The sequence below is a fragment of the Cyprinus carpio genome, chromosome B22, assembly GCF_018340385.1.
Source record: "Cyprinus carpio isolate SPL01 chromosome B22, ASM1834038v1, whole genome shotgun sequence".
NCBI lineage: Eukaryota > Metazoa > Chordata > Actinopteri > Cypriniformes > Cyprinidae > Cyprinus > Cyprinus carpio.
The window spans coordinates 25,298,603-25,315,083 of NC_056618.1; the positions used below are offsets into that span (position 1 = coordinate 25,298,603).

The 16,481-nt window shown below is 39.5% G+C and overlaps 1 protein-coding gene across 2 annotated transcripts in view; it reads left to right on the top strand.

The window, feature by feature from the left end:
* cpamd8 (C3 and PZP like alpha-2-macroglobulin domain containing 8) overlaps positions 1-16,481 on the top strand; it is a 40,763-nt gene that overhangs the window by 14,199 nt on the left and 10,083 nt on the right. For both annotated transcript variants that reach the window (XM_042748949.1, XM_042748948.1), the window contains exons 21-36: positions 1,248-1,401; positions 2,277-2,416; positions 3,783-3,834; positions 3,964-4,262; positions 7,073-7,298; positions 7,417-7,593; positions 7,731-7,812; positions 10,466-10,622; positions 10,980-11,054; positions 12,118-12,283; positions 12,368-12,454; positions 12,527-12,663; positions 14,303-14,458; positions 14,719-14,781; positions 15,432-15,679; positions 15,812-15,899. In XM_042748949.1, coding sequence (XP_042604883.1) covers positions 1,248-1,401; positions 2,277-2,416; positions 3,783-3,834; positions 3,964-4,262; positions 7,073-7,298; positions 7,417-7,593; positions 7,731-7,812; positions 10,466-10,622; positions 10,980-11,054; positions 12,118-12,283; positions 12,368-12,454; positions 12,527-12,663; positions 14,303-14,458; positions 14,719-14,781; positions 15,432-15,679; positions 15,812-15,899 — 2,307 coding nt within the window. The remainder of the gene's footprint in view (positions 1-1,247; positions 1,402-2,276; positions 2,417-3,782; positions 3,835-3,963; positions 4,263-7,072; positions 7,299-7,416; positions 7,594-7,730; positions 7,813-10,465; positions 10,623-10,979; positions 11,055-12,117; positions 12,284-12,367; positions 12,455-12,526; positions 12,664-14,302; positions 14,459-14,718; positions 14,782-15,431; positions 15,680-15,811; positions 15,900-16,481) is intronic.

Genomic DNA, 16,481 nt, shown 5'->3' on the forward strand with positions numbered 1-16,481 from the left:
ACCAGGCTGGGAGTTTTTAAAAGCCTCAGGAATCTTTTGCAGGTGTTTAGAGTTAATTAGTTGATTCAGATGATTAGGTTAATAGCTCGTTTAGAGAACCTTTTCATGATATGCTAATTTTTTGAGATAGGAATTTTGGGTTTTCATGAGCTGTATGCCAAAATCATCAGTATTAAAACAATAAAATACCTGAAATATTTCAGTTGGTGTGCAATGAATCTAAAATATATGAAAGTTAAATTTTTATCATTACATTATGGAAAATAATGAACTTTTTCACAATATGCTAATTTTTTGAGAAGGACCTGTATAGTCGGCACAGCATCATCTTTTAGTTTCAGTCTTTCTGAAAATCTTGTGTCGAATTGTGCCTTGTTTGTAAATGAATCCACGGTAAAACAAAATAAACAAAAGAGCAAGTTCTTACTGACACGGTCTGGCATTTCATTAAAAATAAAGGTCATCAAATAAAATCTATCATTTGGTTTATGCATAGACCTGCGTTTGCCTCTCTCGATATTTACTTATATTTTATTTATAGTGGGCGGGGCTAAACAGGCAGTGATGTAGAAGCAGGTATTGATCTTCTGCGGAGGCTGTGTTAAGCCACACTATTACATAATACAACGATACATTCCACAACCTGTCATTTTAATATATTGGCTTAAATATAAGCTATTTTTGGACTAACAATATAGTTTTGAATTCTGAAACAGGATGTTTTTATAGCACAATGACCTCTTGTATATCACAGTGTTATCATAGAGAATTGGGCCAATAAGCAACCAGCCAAGACACCCTAGCAACCACCAAGTAAACTCGGAATGCCGTAATAACTAAATAGCAATGCTTTGGCACCATGCGAATGGATTTTGCATGGACAAACACCATTTACAAGACACTTGCATGTCTTTGACTACCATAGATGCTATGTTAACAATTTTCTGCCTTCATATCGTGTAAACTGAAATGTTATTTAGTGTCAGCTTATTTTTGACTTGAGGTATGTGCAGAGAAAAGATTTGCAGCAGTGTTGGCGCTGAGGGGTTTTAGAGTTGAGTCCTTGAGGAACGATGGCAGGCAGTGAGATAGACAGCATGGAAAATGTGCAATGCACCTCAAAAATTCCCCAGAATCCTTTAGGAGCCCTTGGGAGTTCATGCCTTATAAGTTTGAAAATGCGGAGCGCATGTGTTTGTATGGTACGGAGAAACTCCATGACTTATTTTTACACTCATTCTCCATAGGTCCATGTGAAAGTGTCAGTGCCCAAAGGGATCAAGTTTGTGGGTCACCCAGGAAAACACCATCTTACCCGGAAAAAGTGTGTGGCGCCTGGGGAGGCCACGCCCACTTTTATAGTCCTGCTCTTTTCTGAACTGACATCTGCCAACATCACAGGTTAGTCCTTTGAATACTTAATCAATGGGTAAACCAAATCTTTCACAGAAACAGTATTATAAATCAGAAAAACTTCATGAGGTGCATCTTGGGATACTTTTTAAACAGTATTGAAGGAGTTAACCAGTATGCTGGACACGTGGATCAAAATGTTTTTAGGATCATGAGAAACAAATTCAGTTGCCTGGTAGTTTATAAATCTTCTGCTTGCTTCATGTTTGACAAGAATTGTGTATTTGTTCTCACTGTTGTTTACAGAATGTTTATTACTACAAGACATTGCAAACGTTCTTGGGAATATTAATCAATCATTGTCGCATATTTTGACTCTTTGACTTGTTTCAGCCTGCAGTTTCTTAAATGTACTGCCATTTTGGCCTTAGCAAAGCACAGCTGCCATATGAAACCCTTGTCATTGACTTATCTAATGACCCATGCTGGACAACAACGATGTTCTTTTTAAGCTATCAGACAAGGAAAAGTACATAAGGGCATAGAGGTGGGGGTCTTTTCTGTGCATCTCTGTGGCATGTCAATGAATTTGCAGGTCAGTGCTGGCCAATGGGCCCCCCATGGCTCTGTCCTAGTCCCCCTGGCTCCAAGTCCTTCCTTCTCACTACACACATACAAAGGGGCTTTGCTGGCAAGCAGCCATTCTGCTTCGAAGCCATGTGTGTATCCTATTATCCCCAGTCCATCAGGGTCTCGGAAGACATTACAGGGTTTGCTGCCAGAAGTCTCCCATGTGTGCACTTGTACATGTATACTTTTCCAAACACCAACTCTTCCCCTCATATGCACCCACAATGCAAATAAATCATTTTCAGTGTCACTGAGTTGTGATCTGTCATTTCGCATATTTGTTTCCATGGCAGCTCGCGCCGTGGCCTACAGTGAGCCAAGTTGCTGCTCCGATGGGCTGCAGTCCAACAAAGCAGGCAAAGTGGGTGAGGAACAGGAGGACAGGAGAAGCCCTGCAGGAATGGACTATGTGTGCAGGAGTGTACTGGTAGAGGTGGGAACCCTGGATCTTATTGTCGCTATACTGTATGTTGTGTTACAAACCGGTGTATTATGTAACCATTTGGATACCAGTATTGGTATTGTATAGTTAGCATTGGTAATCTCTTGTTGCTGTGTTCTAGACCAGAGGATGTGAGTGCTACAAAGTTAAAGTGCCCCTAGTATGCCGTTTCCAATATTGCCTTTCATGCAGTGTGTAATGTAGCTGTATGTGAATGTAATCAGTTAGCAAAGTTGTAAAGCTGAAAGTGCACGATAAATAAAGTTATTGTCTCCCAAAATAAAGAATTGACTCTCTACAGCCTAAACAAGTTATAACTAATTCGAATCCCACTTCCCATGAGGTAACACATTTGCAAAATTCCCGCCTGTGTTCAGCGGCAGTGTACAACTTGACCCCGCCCACAAACACGTCATTTTACTGACGACTGCTTCTCTAATCTCGGGGAGTTAAAAAAAAATATCTCGGGGAGTTGAACGCGGGATTCACTGAACGCTTGCTCTTGAAAGATGGATCAGTAGTTTTATTTGGACCAGCTGGCTCAACTGAATCACAAGTATGATAAATAATAGATGTTTATATTTTCTGTCGAACGTTTAAAATATGGAACTATGGCAGTGGGCGTATAATTTCCGACGCGCTGTATGTGGTAGACCAATCACAACAGACCGGGCCATCTGACCAGTCAGAGCAGAGTAGGCTCATGGAAAGGAGGGTTTTAGAGAGACTGAATCTTAGAACTGCTTTGAACGAATCGATGGAAAATGAGGTGATATTAAATGCATATTTTGAGAAAACGAAAGCGTTTTTTGACCTTGCATGCATGTAATCCTATTGTAGGAGACTCCCAAAACTATATTAGGAACCTTAAAAAATGGCATAATAGGGGAACTTTAAGGATTAGTTCACTTCCAGAATAAAAATTCAAGCATTTGTGGTTAAAGTAAATACATTTTTATTTTCTTTAGAAAATGACTGATCGTTTCACTAGATAAGACACTTATTAATCAAATGGTATCATTTAGAGTCCTTTGAAGCTGCATTGAATCTGCAGTTTAGACCTTCAACCCACTGGCCACCACTGAAGTCTACTATATGGAGAAAAATCCTGTAATGTTTTCCTCAAAAATCTTAATTTCTTTTTGACTGAAGTAATAAAGACATGAACATCTTGGATGACATGAGAGTTTGTAAATTTTTTGGATTTTTTTTTATTCTGGAAGTGAACTAATCCTTTAAAGAATGTGCAGAGGAGTTAAGTAATTTTGTGATTTATGTGATTTTCAAGGAGTGTGTTTTTTTTTTTTTTTTTAGCATTTCAGTTGCTTAAAAATCCCTTCTTCTTGCTTTTCCATAGCCTGAAGGTTTACCTAGAGAGTACACATACAGTGTCTTTTTCTGTCCAAATGGTAAGGTCTTTCCTGTTGTTTATTAATTCTCTAATTTGTTCAGAATGAAAGTAATAATTGCTAGTTTCATGTTAGAATCCAAAGAGTGGGGAGTTTATTCTCCAATATTTCTTCCCTGACATTTCGCAGAACGAATCCATATCTCCACACCCAACAAATATGAGTATCAATACGTCAAGAAGCCAGCGAAAGTCACGCACGTACAAGTGGCCATCAAAAGTCATAATGACGCACACATTGCCCTCTCGCCCAGTGCACATGACAGCACCGAAATGGTGGAAATTGTCTTGGGTGGGCGGCAAAACTCACGCTCCTGGATCTCACAGGGTAAGATGGGAGAGCCTGTAGCCAGTGCCCCAACGCCAGGAATCCTATCCTGGGATGAGTTCCGAAGCTTTTGGATCAGCTGGAGAGGAGGGGGAGTGCAGGTAAGTTAGACTTGAAAACATTAGGAGATGCAGTATTTGATTTGATAGCTAAGGGTGCACTCACACTAGGTCGATCTGAACCGTGCCCAAGTGCGTTTGACCCCCAAAGCCGAGTTAATTTTACTAGTTTGATCACTCTGTACCTTACAGTTCATTTAGCCATCCCTGGCTCTGTTGGAAGAGGTGAGCCAGCCAGAGCACAGTTCGAGTTCGGAACTTGAAGTGATATATCTGCAATATATTGTGAGAGGGCAAAGTCCCAAAGAGTCCCAAATGTCTCGAAATTATAAACATTTACATTACATTTACATTTAGTCATTTAGCAGATGCTTTTATCCAAAGCGACTTAGAAATGAATAACTTTAACCACAAAGTTATCAAAACCATGGACTCCACTGTGAAGTTTCCCTCTTATGAAGTTGTGGTTACGAGCTTGTCGCATTGAAATGATTTGTTGTCAGAAAGAATAAAATGTAATATTCCATTGGTTGATAACCATAAACATTCACCACTCTTGATAGTCAGCTTGCTCACAATTCTGGAATTTCGGTTAAATACATGCTTATTTCACTGTTTGTAATGCATACAGTATGCTTAAAATGATTGTTCATATATAAATAGGCACTACTTAACGACAAGACAAGGTGATGTAGTTGTTGTTAAAAAAAAAACTAATAAGGAATAGCATTGACAGCAGTAGTCCCCTCCCCATGTTTAAAGTTTATGGCCCACCTAACTCGGATACTCGAGTATCATATATATCTCTGTGTTTTCCAGTAGTAAATATGACTTGAGAGGTCGTCTAATTGGGAAACTCGTATTTATGATAATTCCAATAGCACTTGAAGGCAGCATAAAGTGTGCTCCGGCCTGGAAAGTAAAGTACAATGTGAGTGCAGGCCAGCGGGGGAGTGGGGAGGGGGCACAATCGCATTCAGACTTGGTTCAAGGCAACCGTGCCTAGTGTGAGTACACCCTAAGAGATAGATGGCATTTCAGGATGGGACATTAGGTCAAACTATAGGATGTAATATGATTTATTTAATTTTAAGACCAAAAGATAGAGCTGCATGATTAATCATTAAAAAATTGCAATCTCGATTCAAACACTCACACAAACTTATTTATAAATGACAATGATTCATCTGTGTCTATCAAAACTTTGACAAAGTCATATCAGAACATTTAAATCAGTGTTCGCACTGCCGCTGTCACAGAGAGCGCAATTATCATGTTTGGATTTGAAACCGCTACACAAACAGTCTTTTCAACCACACAGTATTATCTTACAGTCTTACAGTCATTCATATTATCACAGAAGTATTTGAATAAAAGTTTATACTTCGGATGTAAATACTGATGTCTATGGTTGCGATCAAAATGGAAAATATCATCTTTTAAAAGCAATTTTCGCTTCAAATTGTTGCTTCAAATAACATTTGTTGATTACAATATTTATTATATTGTTTCACCAGTAGGTGGCGACATATGATTGTTAAATAATGTGTTTGTCATTGATTCATTCATTCAAGAGATTTGTTTAAAAAATGCTGATTCATTCAGCAACGGAACAAGTGAAGTATTTATGAGTGTGTCATTGAATCATTCACTCAAACATGTTTTTAAATAATTCATTCAAATTAATTAAAAATTTTTTAATAGAATAGGGCATTTATTTTTTTGTCACAGCCTCTAGTAAATTACATGATATTTTGTTTAGTTCAATATCGTGGGAGAACTGTGATCTCTCTTTGAAAAAAAAAAGTTATCTATCATCAAACTGAGCTGGTTTGTTTTCGAATTTAGCAACATTTATGAATATCAAAAATCCATTCGGTACATTTTGTGAGTCTTGTCCATTTGGTAAATATCTGGGATGATAGTGAAAAATTGAATATGACTTACAGGAGGAGTTGTGTTGTGCAACATTTCTAGCTTGTTACTGGAAAACTGGCTACACCATTTTCAGGACCGCTCGTCTACTGTCATGCTATTGAAAAATGTACGCAGTTGTGTTAGTAGTGTCGCTATGTTTAGTTAGTTGGTCCCCAACACTGCATTCTAATGAGGTCATATTCTACCGGCTAATAGCATTGCAAAGACCCAGTGATTTATTATGATTGAGTAGCTCTCACTGGCACAGAAATATTCACATCCAGCACCTCTACTCTGTTGCACTGGTATACTTGCATGGGGCTAGATTTGTTTTGAAAGTGACCTATTTTCATTGTTGGATGTTGAGTCATGTTCCATTGTACATGGTCTAATATAATAACAAATCTTGATAATATAGGGAGACTGTCTATTAATGTGAGATTTCAAACTGGGTCTATGTAGGCTTAAAGTGAGGTGGGTAGCTTTTGCCAAGACTTGGCAATTGTTTTTTACGAGCCCCCTGTGCTTGTTAAATGCAGTATTCATCAAACTGCTTTTTGAGTAGAACTTAATTGGTTTCCATGTTGTTATTATTGAATTAAAGTGTGTCATACTTGCTTGGTTTTTCTCTGAATGAGCGCATGCCATCTCCACCATGTCATGCACGGATCAGTTCATCATTTTGTTAGGGTGTTTCCCAAAAATAAATATTTGGAAAGAGGCCTTTATATATTACATAAAAAACACTTTCACAGTGCTTCTCAGTTTAGATGCTTCACTGTGTTTATCTGGTCTTCCAGATGGACCACATGAAAAGTACCTAAAACCATTTCAAAACAATCTAAAAAAGACCAGACAAACTATCTTGGCCTAGCCTGAATACCAGCTTATCACTATAGTCTGGTTTTATGGTTACATAATCTTTCTGGTGATAGGTGGGGTATGGCCTCGAGCCATCCAGTGAGACCCTGATTCTGCAATGGGCCGGACCACTCCCTGCTCAGGTGCGGCATATTGGTTTCTCCACTGGCTGGGGTTCTGTAGGTGAGTTTAGGATCTGGCGCAAAGAAGATGCAGATGAGAACCACAATGAGGCCTTCACTCTGGGAGTCCCCCAAAATGTGGTGCCAGGCTCCGAGAGAGCCACCGCCGCCATGATTGGTGAGGATGAATTAACAGTGTAGCCACTAGCCACCCAACAGAACAAGCAACTACTTCACCTTAAAGTTTCTTTAATTTAGACGTGCAGTTGCTATTGTGACAGTCTTTTGTGTCCCAGGTGATGTTATGGGGCCTACCCTCAAAAATCTGGACAAGCTCCTCAGACTCCCCTTTGGTTGTGGGGAGCAGAACATGATCCACTTCGCTCCCAACGTCTTTGTTCTCAAGTACCTTCAGAAAACCCATCAGCTCAGCCCAGAGGTGGAGGCAGAGGCCACTGACTACCTGCTGCAAGGTACAAGACAAGACATGCTTTCATTCTTAAATGCGTTTTCTTGATTATTAATCTTCTGAAGAATTATTTTAGAGTGATTGAAGGTCTGTATGAACGCACTGCAAACAATGCCTTGGGTCTTCTAATGTACCTGGCAGGTTATCAGAGGCAACTGACATACAAGAGGCAGGATGGTTCCTACAGTGCCTTTGGGGAAAGAGATTCCTCCGGAAGCATGTGGTAAGCTTCTACTGTGTGAAGTCTGTACATGCTGTGTCTGCTAAGAAGTTGGCTTTAATTACAATAGCGTAAACTATATTTTAGTTTCTAGTATGGCCTTTATTTAACCCCCCATCTCCAGTCAGAGAAAGGTGAACTTCACAAACATCCATGTTTTATTATTTTTCTACAAATCTCTTCATATATTGACACACCCTGCTACTCTGTTTGATTTATTACAGAAGCTAAACCTCAGATTGAAAGCATGTGATGTTTGTGTTCCCTAAGAAAACCCAAAGAAAAACGTTGTCCTCATGATATATATTTGTTTAGCACAAAAAATTTGAATGATTCATTCATTTAAGCACGGTTGTCTGACTTTTAATAGAGCCACGGATTGTAAAATGCCAAACTGACTGTACCCTGGAGCCTTATTAATGAACTACTAATAAGCTCCCTGACTCCAGTCACTGGAGTACAGATTTATTGGTTGTTTTGGGGGATTTCTTCCCGTGGTTCAGAACAGCCATCATTAACTATGCCCTCTGTGAGGTCAACAGCCCCCTACCCCCACAATATTGCCTTCTCCGCCGTTGGACACACGGGAGTTACAGGAAAATGAAGTTAGCCTTGGCTGTTGGAATCACAAAAAGTAGGGTGCATACTTGATCCCTGCCACCCTTCATTCCTGTATAAACCTGCATGACTACTTATTTTAACTAGTTATTAACCAGTCTAGTCGGCGGGCTAATGTTTATCTTATCCTTGGTTTTTGCTGTTTCTGGAAAGTGCAATGCTGCATTGGCAGAGTGTATGTGAGTGGAGAAAATGTTTGCACAGTTAAGCACAGGTGAGAAACAAGAATGAATTGAGAAACCTTGACACCACTAAGAATACTGCATTTGGTAGTGTACTTGATGGGGGATTCCATTTTAAAGCTGCTGGGACATGGTCCAGTGGGTATGTCAAACCCTCTCCCAGATTGTACATTCGTCTGAGAATGCATATAAGTCCGAAACAACCCTGCTTTTGTTTCTGGTCCAGTTTCAGCTATTAGCACTGATCATTTATTGCCAGGTGAACAGCAGCTCCAGAGCTGGGTTAATATGTCCCAGCTTGGGCTGAATGATAGGACAGGAAATTGTGGTTCCTAATGAAAAGATTGGCCATAATGGTTCAGCAAGTATTTAATGTCCCCATCAGCGCCTTGGTGCCCGAGTAATGCCAAGGCCTTCAAACCTAATCTTCTTCAGTGGAAAGAGCAGCTAATGTTCAGGAACACAGTGGAAACTTTTATTTATAAATGCCTGGAAGGTCGGTGCAGCTTTAGCAGAATTTCGTAATGTGTGAGGATGCCTTCGAAAGTGGAGGAAAGATGTTTAGACCTTGGACCAGATCTGGCAACCCATCTTCTGGCATCACTCGCTGGCATCGGCATGTCTGGATCCAATGTGAGCCACATGCGGCAGTAATCTACTCTACACCCTCCAGCAGCATCCAGCAATCCCACAAACTCCTGTAAGGTTGCTGCAGTACTTGTTTTCCTTTAGTTCACCTAAAACGAAAAGAGTAGTTTCAAACCTGCTTGACATTCTTCTTCGAACCACTTATTGTGAAATGTTAAATATATTGGGTTAAATATGATAGGGATCTAGGCTGCTGGGGTCAACAACAAATGTTCTAGACATGGAGGAAGAAACCCAGATTAACACAATGCAGAACAAATTCTGTTGTTGGGGTGCCTCAAAACCACATAGAAAAATGATATGCTTAAGGTTAGTCGCTCTTCACCTCAAGTTTATGCATGCTTGGAGTGGTTCACCACAGATGTTTTGGGATCATTTTAAGAGCCCTGTTTGCCTTGAGAGTCCTGGCAAAGGTTTCTAAGCATTCCAAAGCATTAGGTAAGGCGACTTCTTACAAGGGTTATATTGTGAGAAAGGCACCTTGCAATCCTCTGACTGAACGTCTTGCGCAAGCCTACCTAGAAGAGTCAGGGGTGTCCCTTTCACTTTGCTGCTCTTTATATCATCCAAACACTTTCTAGAATCTTTCCCCTAGGTCAGGCAGCTAAAGTCTCTGACACATATTACTTAACATTATAAAAATTCCTGTAGGCTCAATGCTCCAGTCTTACGATCTCTCTTGGGGAACATTACATTCAAGGCCAGGCCTGCAAGGACTCTGTAGTGTTGTTTGGGTGTTTGTTTTGACATCCCTAAAGCACATGCTGCAGAAAAACTCCCTGATTGTTTATTTATTGACCTTTATTTTAAGTGAAGTCACTTGTATCATCATCTGGCCGCTTTGAGGAATGTCGTCATGACATGCCATGTTGCAGTTAAAACAAATTAGCACATGGTTTGCATGTTTGTAGAGCCCTGGTACAGTTGACTCACAGAGGTGAAAGCATTTACAAGGCAAAGTCACTCAGCATTTCCATTAGCTGTTTCTTACATTTGTCAAAGTTCATCCTCAATGGCATCCCATACTTTGAATGCAGGAACATACTTGATTTGGCATTCTCCAAGAAAATCTACTTTGTTCGCAATCACACTATATTACGCAGTGTTTGCGGATGTTTGAAAGACTTTCCAAGAATGATTTAAAATCCTTTACAAGTTGTCTATAATGAACAATCAGTGCTGGTATCTGTTACCTCTTGGACCTCCAGGTTGACTGCATTCGTACTGAAATCATTTGCTCAGTCACGTGGCTTCATCTTCATTGATCCTGAAGAACTACGTGCTGCCAAATCCTGGCTGATCACTCATCAAAAGGAGGAAGGATCTTTCCCAGCAGTGGGCCGGATACTCAACAAAGACCTGCAGGTACATAAATGGAGACCTTCTTTTTGTTTAATTCTGAGCAGTTTGGAGTATCTCCGAAATTTGAGTGAGATGGGTGAACTGGGAAAGGTCCATTTGAAAATCTGTTGTCTGGCCCACTTAATTTGTGAAGGTTTAGACATAAGTTTCTACAAAAAGGATAGCTTAGATCAAGATACATTTACACTTGATCCTTTTTTAGAAGTCCTAAAAGAACCGTTTCAGTTTAGTTGTGTCAGAACATTGCGTATTTAAGCCAGCAATCCTTAGCTTTACAAGTCCTCATCAAACTGAGGAAGCTGGGATAGAGGTGTTATTTGTCATCACCCTGGTGAAAGTTGCTCTGTCCAATTCCTTTTAGGTGGGATTCATGGAAAGATCTCCTTGACTGCGTATGTGGTGGCAGCTCTTATGGAAACTGGGATTACAACCGAGGTGAGAGATCTACCACATCTTCCACATCTTGTTTATCCTGTGTCTCATTAAGCAGCGAAGTCTCTATTCGCACAAATTTCCGGGATCCGTGTTAAGGGGGCATTCCTGTTTGTGAGATGATGGATGTTCTGGCAAAGAATCAACCGTATTTCTTTCAGCCTTGTGATAGGTAATCTAATATGGAAGCTTGCTGTCTAAATCTAAAGATTTATGATAAGAACATGCAGAGACAATGGAATTCTTTTGAAATTTTCACCCTGCCTACATTCCTTTCTTCAAACTTAAGAGATTTGACAATTCTATTAAAACCACATGAAGACCAAGTCACGATTCTATACATTGGCCAGCTAATGCATGCAGTACGTGTGTTCATTGCCATTAAAAATGCAACAAAACAGAAGACAGAATTAGGGCTGTCAAAGTTAACATGTTATTAAATTTGTTTGGTTTGATATTATAACTGATTGGAGCTATGATGAAGCTGATCTTGATTTAAATATTTGAACTGTTTGACAGTCCTAAAATGAATAGGTTCAGTCATTTGTACAATCTGTGATTTCATTAACAAAACAGCACCCACTAATCCCTGCTAAAGTTAGCTTGGTTAAGTCTTGCCCACCTGCTCTCTGATGTGTCGCTTTGGTAATGTGTAGCATTGCAGGCTTCAGAATACAGGCAAAATGAGTCACTTCAAAGATTCACTACTTTCACTCTCAAATCGACTTGATGAAAAGAATACCAGTCAGATTAGCGTGCATGGCTGCTCAGGGCTAGCGTCCAGGTTCCATGAGAAAAAGGACATATGGTACAGATAAAAGTCAGTCCGTTGATGCTAAACAGATGAAAGGTCATTAGGGAGGTTGTATGTTTCTTAGGAAGGAAAAGCTGAAGGATTGGAATGGATTGGTACTGAAGGTATTTGAACTTTAGCACAAGAAACACCTGCTAGCTGTGTAAAAGCTAACATACTGCACCTTAGCAACACTTAGAAGTATGTTCAAATACACTTATTAAACTATTTATTCTCCTCATTCTGCTCTGAATGTTTTTTTTTATTATTCAGGAGGAGAAGGTTGCTGTGGCTAAAGCTAAAGTGTTTTTGGAGAGTAACACATACTCTGCTGATGACCCATATACTACTGCTCTGTCCGCATATGCACTCACTTTACTCCGTAGTCCTTACGCTCCATTGGCTCTGCGGCGACTTAACCACATGGCCATCACCCAAGGTTCTTTTATTAACGTGTATTAAAAGATAGTTGTTGGTTGAGCTTAGCATGTTCTTGATCCCAATTGTTCAACTGTCTTTGCAGATGGCTTCACTCATTGGAGTCTTACTGGCAGCACTGTAACTGATGAAGACACGTTCATGGGCTTCAGTGATGGACTCTCCCAATCAGGTATCCATCAGTCATCAATCAATCAACTTGCCAACAATATTCAATATATTAAACTTTTTTCTGCTTTATTAGTTGTGTCGGCTGAAGTTGAGATGACAGCTTATGGTCTACTCACCTACACACTTCTGGGCGATGTGGCATCGGCCCTACCTGTAGTGAAATGGTTGTCGCAACAAAGGAATGCCCTCGGTGGTTTTTCCTCAACTCAGGTGACAAATCTGTGTTACGTTCTTCAGTGCTTGATTGATTATGAATAAAAAATTCATGTTATGTTTGTATACTATATCTACTTCATGTAATATGCAAATTTTCTGTCTGCCTCCCACACAGCTTACTACATTTGCTAAGAAGTTCAAATCCTGTTTCCCACAATTTCCCAGATTCAACCTGACAATAGCTAAATTTGTAATAGCATACTACTTTTACTATTTCTCCCATATCCTCAGAAATAGCGAGAGTAATATGCTTTTCCCAATTCAGCCCTTCATTTGCAGTTCTCACATATAAGCAGGAAGTAAAATTTAGCAGATTTTAAAGTCTCGTTATTGAAACATTACTTCATCTAATTGGCAAGAGATTGGATCAAAAATACTCAATTCCGTTCCTTCGATAATAACTGGGGACGACTTACACATGTACATTTAAGTATGTGTTTTGTCGATGCTTTTAAGCAAGAATACTTTTTTAAATATTAAGTGTATTTTAAGTGTACACTGTGTAGTATCCACCTTATTTTTATGTTAAAATAAGCTATTTCCTTCAGCGTAAAAAAAAAAAAAAAAAAAAAAAAAATTCTGATTTATGAGCTGCAATAGGTAAATAACTTAAATTAAACCTGTTTTGTGCTACAACCAGTATTTTTATAATTATGATGATCAGTGTTGGGCTCGTAACTCAAAAATGTAATTTATTACTTGTTACTAGTATCTCCTTTCAAAAGTAATGTTATTACTTCACTTATAACTTTCTGGCAACAGTAAGTGGCAACATGCAACAGTACTAGTTATATTACTTTTCCTTCATGCCCCACAGAAGTTGTAATTGTATATTCAAGTTCTAAAAATTCTTCTGAAATGTTACAAACAATATATATTTCGGTCTCATTTGACCAAAATCTACGTTAGATTGCTGTCAGAAGTTATTACGGACACTCAGTGGTGATTGATAGTGACTTCAAACTGTTGTATTAAACTCATTAATTGTCGTGTGTAGCTTGAAGCTAACTGTAGCTATAATTTCTCTGTTACCCATGTACAATTATAGTACTACAGTTTATATTAGGATCAGAGGGATGTGGGTGGGCAAGTAAAGTAATGCCACTACTTTCACATTGGTGTTCAGATCATCTTTTCTTCTGACAAAATCAATGTAATTGCAATATTTTCACCTGTTGAAAGTAAGCTTTTTATATTCCAAGCTTGCATGCTGCCCTGGTGATTTCATGTGCCTGTGCAAGTCATGAAAATTATGAAAAAAAATCTAGCAGTTATTGGATTGTTGGACTTCAAATCAGTAGGGGCTGAGGCATCAAAAGTAACTAAGTAACTAGCTGTTTTATGGGTGGTAACTGTTATATTATTGCTGAAATCTGATTAGTACTGATTACTACTGTGACTACTTACACTGACGATGATCTGCATAAAGCAGCCTCAAGCAGCAACGGACTGCTTTTGTACTGCTTAAAAAGTGGAAAGTAGATGACACCAAAAGCTACATGCGGCTGCTCTTTCGTTAAAAATAAGGTGGATACAGTAAGTAGAGTACCGTACATTAGATGTAGCGTAGGCTAAATATGCTTTATTAAAATTGACAAAGTTATTGTCTTCTATTTTTTTTTTTCAAAAACAGGATACTTGTGTGGCATTGCAAGCCTTGTCTGAATATGCCATCCTGTCATATGTGGGCGGGGTCAATCTCACCATATCTCTGGCTTCCACTAATCTGGATTTCCAAGAAACATTTGAGCTCCAGTGGGACAATAAGAAGATTCTGCAAAAAGCTGTGGTAAAAAAGCAAATCATCCACATACGCTATTGACATTTTTACATTCTACTGTCGGAGAGGTATTTTCAGTGAGGGCCTGAACTTGATACGCCCCTCCTTTCAGCATCTGCTTGGCACATCACTCCATCTTGTGATTAGCAGTGTCAGTTTAAATGCGTGTAATTTGGATGTTGGACAGGGGCCAGGCGGTTAATGTATTTGCTTATACTTGCACAGTTAATCTGATTGATAAATCTTGCATTCTCTCGTTCTTTGTTCAGATACCCAGCATTCCAACAGGACTGTTTGTCAGCGCTAAAGGAGAAGGCTGCTGTCTAATGCAGGTACTATTGGTTTCTGGCAAACATAATCCCACATTCTCTCCATGGATAAACAATTGTACTCTTCCTCCTCCTCCTCCTCATCTAGAGGCGAATCCCTCTTTGGCGACAGTCAGCTCTCTTTCCAGGGGAAATTCAGTACTAATGTTCACATTCTTGCCTTTAGAATGGAAAGATCTGGTAAAACTTAAGCAATTTTGTGCCAGGGGTATGTTCTTTCTCCTGTAATCTACCCCCTAGATAGGATGGTCTAGTGTAATTTTTTTTGGGTAAGATGTCCCTCAGAAACAATAGACTCATTCTGAGCCACAAAAACAACCAGAACCATGTCAGCACCTTGAACTAGAACGTTCTGTTCTCAGGTTGTTTGGAGAAAGAAATGCAAATTTTAAGAATCTTGCATCTGTGCATGAACAAATAGTTTTTAACAAAACCCCTTATACCAAATACAAAATTTTGGCATGTAATTAGCAGGATTTGTGCATAAGGACATAAATTAAAACTTTAATTTTTAGGTGACAAGTGGTACGATTTACTCCTTGTAGGCAATTAAATGGACAAAAAGAATCCATTCTTTAACATTTCGGGTTACTAGATGAAGCCATGGTGCTCTGACCTTGTACTATCAATCATGTCCTTCTCTCCATCTTCAGATTGATGTATCCTACAATGTGCCTGATCCGGTAGCTAAGCCTGCCTTTCAGCTTAAAGTCGATCTCAAGGAACCCAGACAGGAACATCACATCCAGCCGTCATCACGTCACATGTCTCCTCGGTCCCGTTCTCGTGCTGATAATCGATCAGAGCTGAGTCGCAAGCGAAGAGCTCCTGTAGATGATGAGGACCCCGCAGCCCACCAAGACCACCTGGACTACCGTGTTACTTTGGAGGTTTGCACCAGGTAACAACATCAACAAAAGGATTTGATGCATTTTGAGGCCTATTTCACTTGATCTTGTTTGATATGAATGAATAACCTTAGATTGATTTTAGAAGTATTGTTTACGCTCTAACTCCAAGTGTACCTCCTCAGGTGGCTGCATGCTGGCTCATCCAATATGGCTGTCCTAGAAGTCCCTCTTTTGTCTGGCTTCCGTGCAGATATTGAGAGTTTGGAGAGGGTGAGATTGCCCTTTTTTGTGTGTTCTCTCTCCTAGGCCGTCCCATCCTTTGCCACATTCACATTTCACAACATTCAAGGTAGACACAAGATTGACAAGGTGTCTCTATAATAGGACAGTGCATCTCTCTCGCTCTTTCCTTTTCTACTTCTCTGCATGTGTCCTCCTGGCAGATGAACAGAGTTTACATCTGGAGGCCATTTCAAAGGAGGCAATATGGCGTGGAATTTATCAGTCTCTTCACTCTCTCACGAACACACACATAAACATAAACATACACAGAACACTCAACACTTGTTCTTATTTCGATTGTGTCAAATAAAATAATAACATGACATTATATATGAAATAGATTTTATATGATATATCAGGGGCGTTTACTCCAAGGAGGAGAGGGAGGCAGTGTCTACTCAAAATATCGGATGAGGAAAAAACTTTATAGTACAAAAATAAAACAAACGCCAATATTACAAAATATAGCATTAAAAAGTGTGTAAATCACTTGTTTTTCTAAAGAAACATTGTCCAACAGCGACACCAAAGTTACAGCGGGAGTCCGCGTCTCTCTGGCCTCCCCTGAGC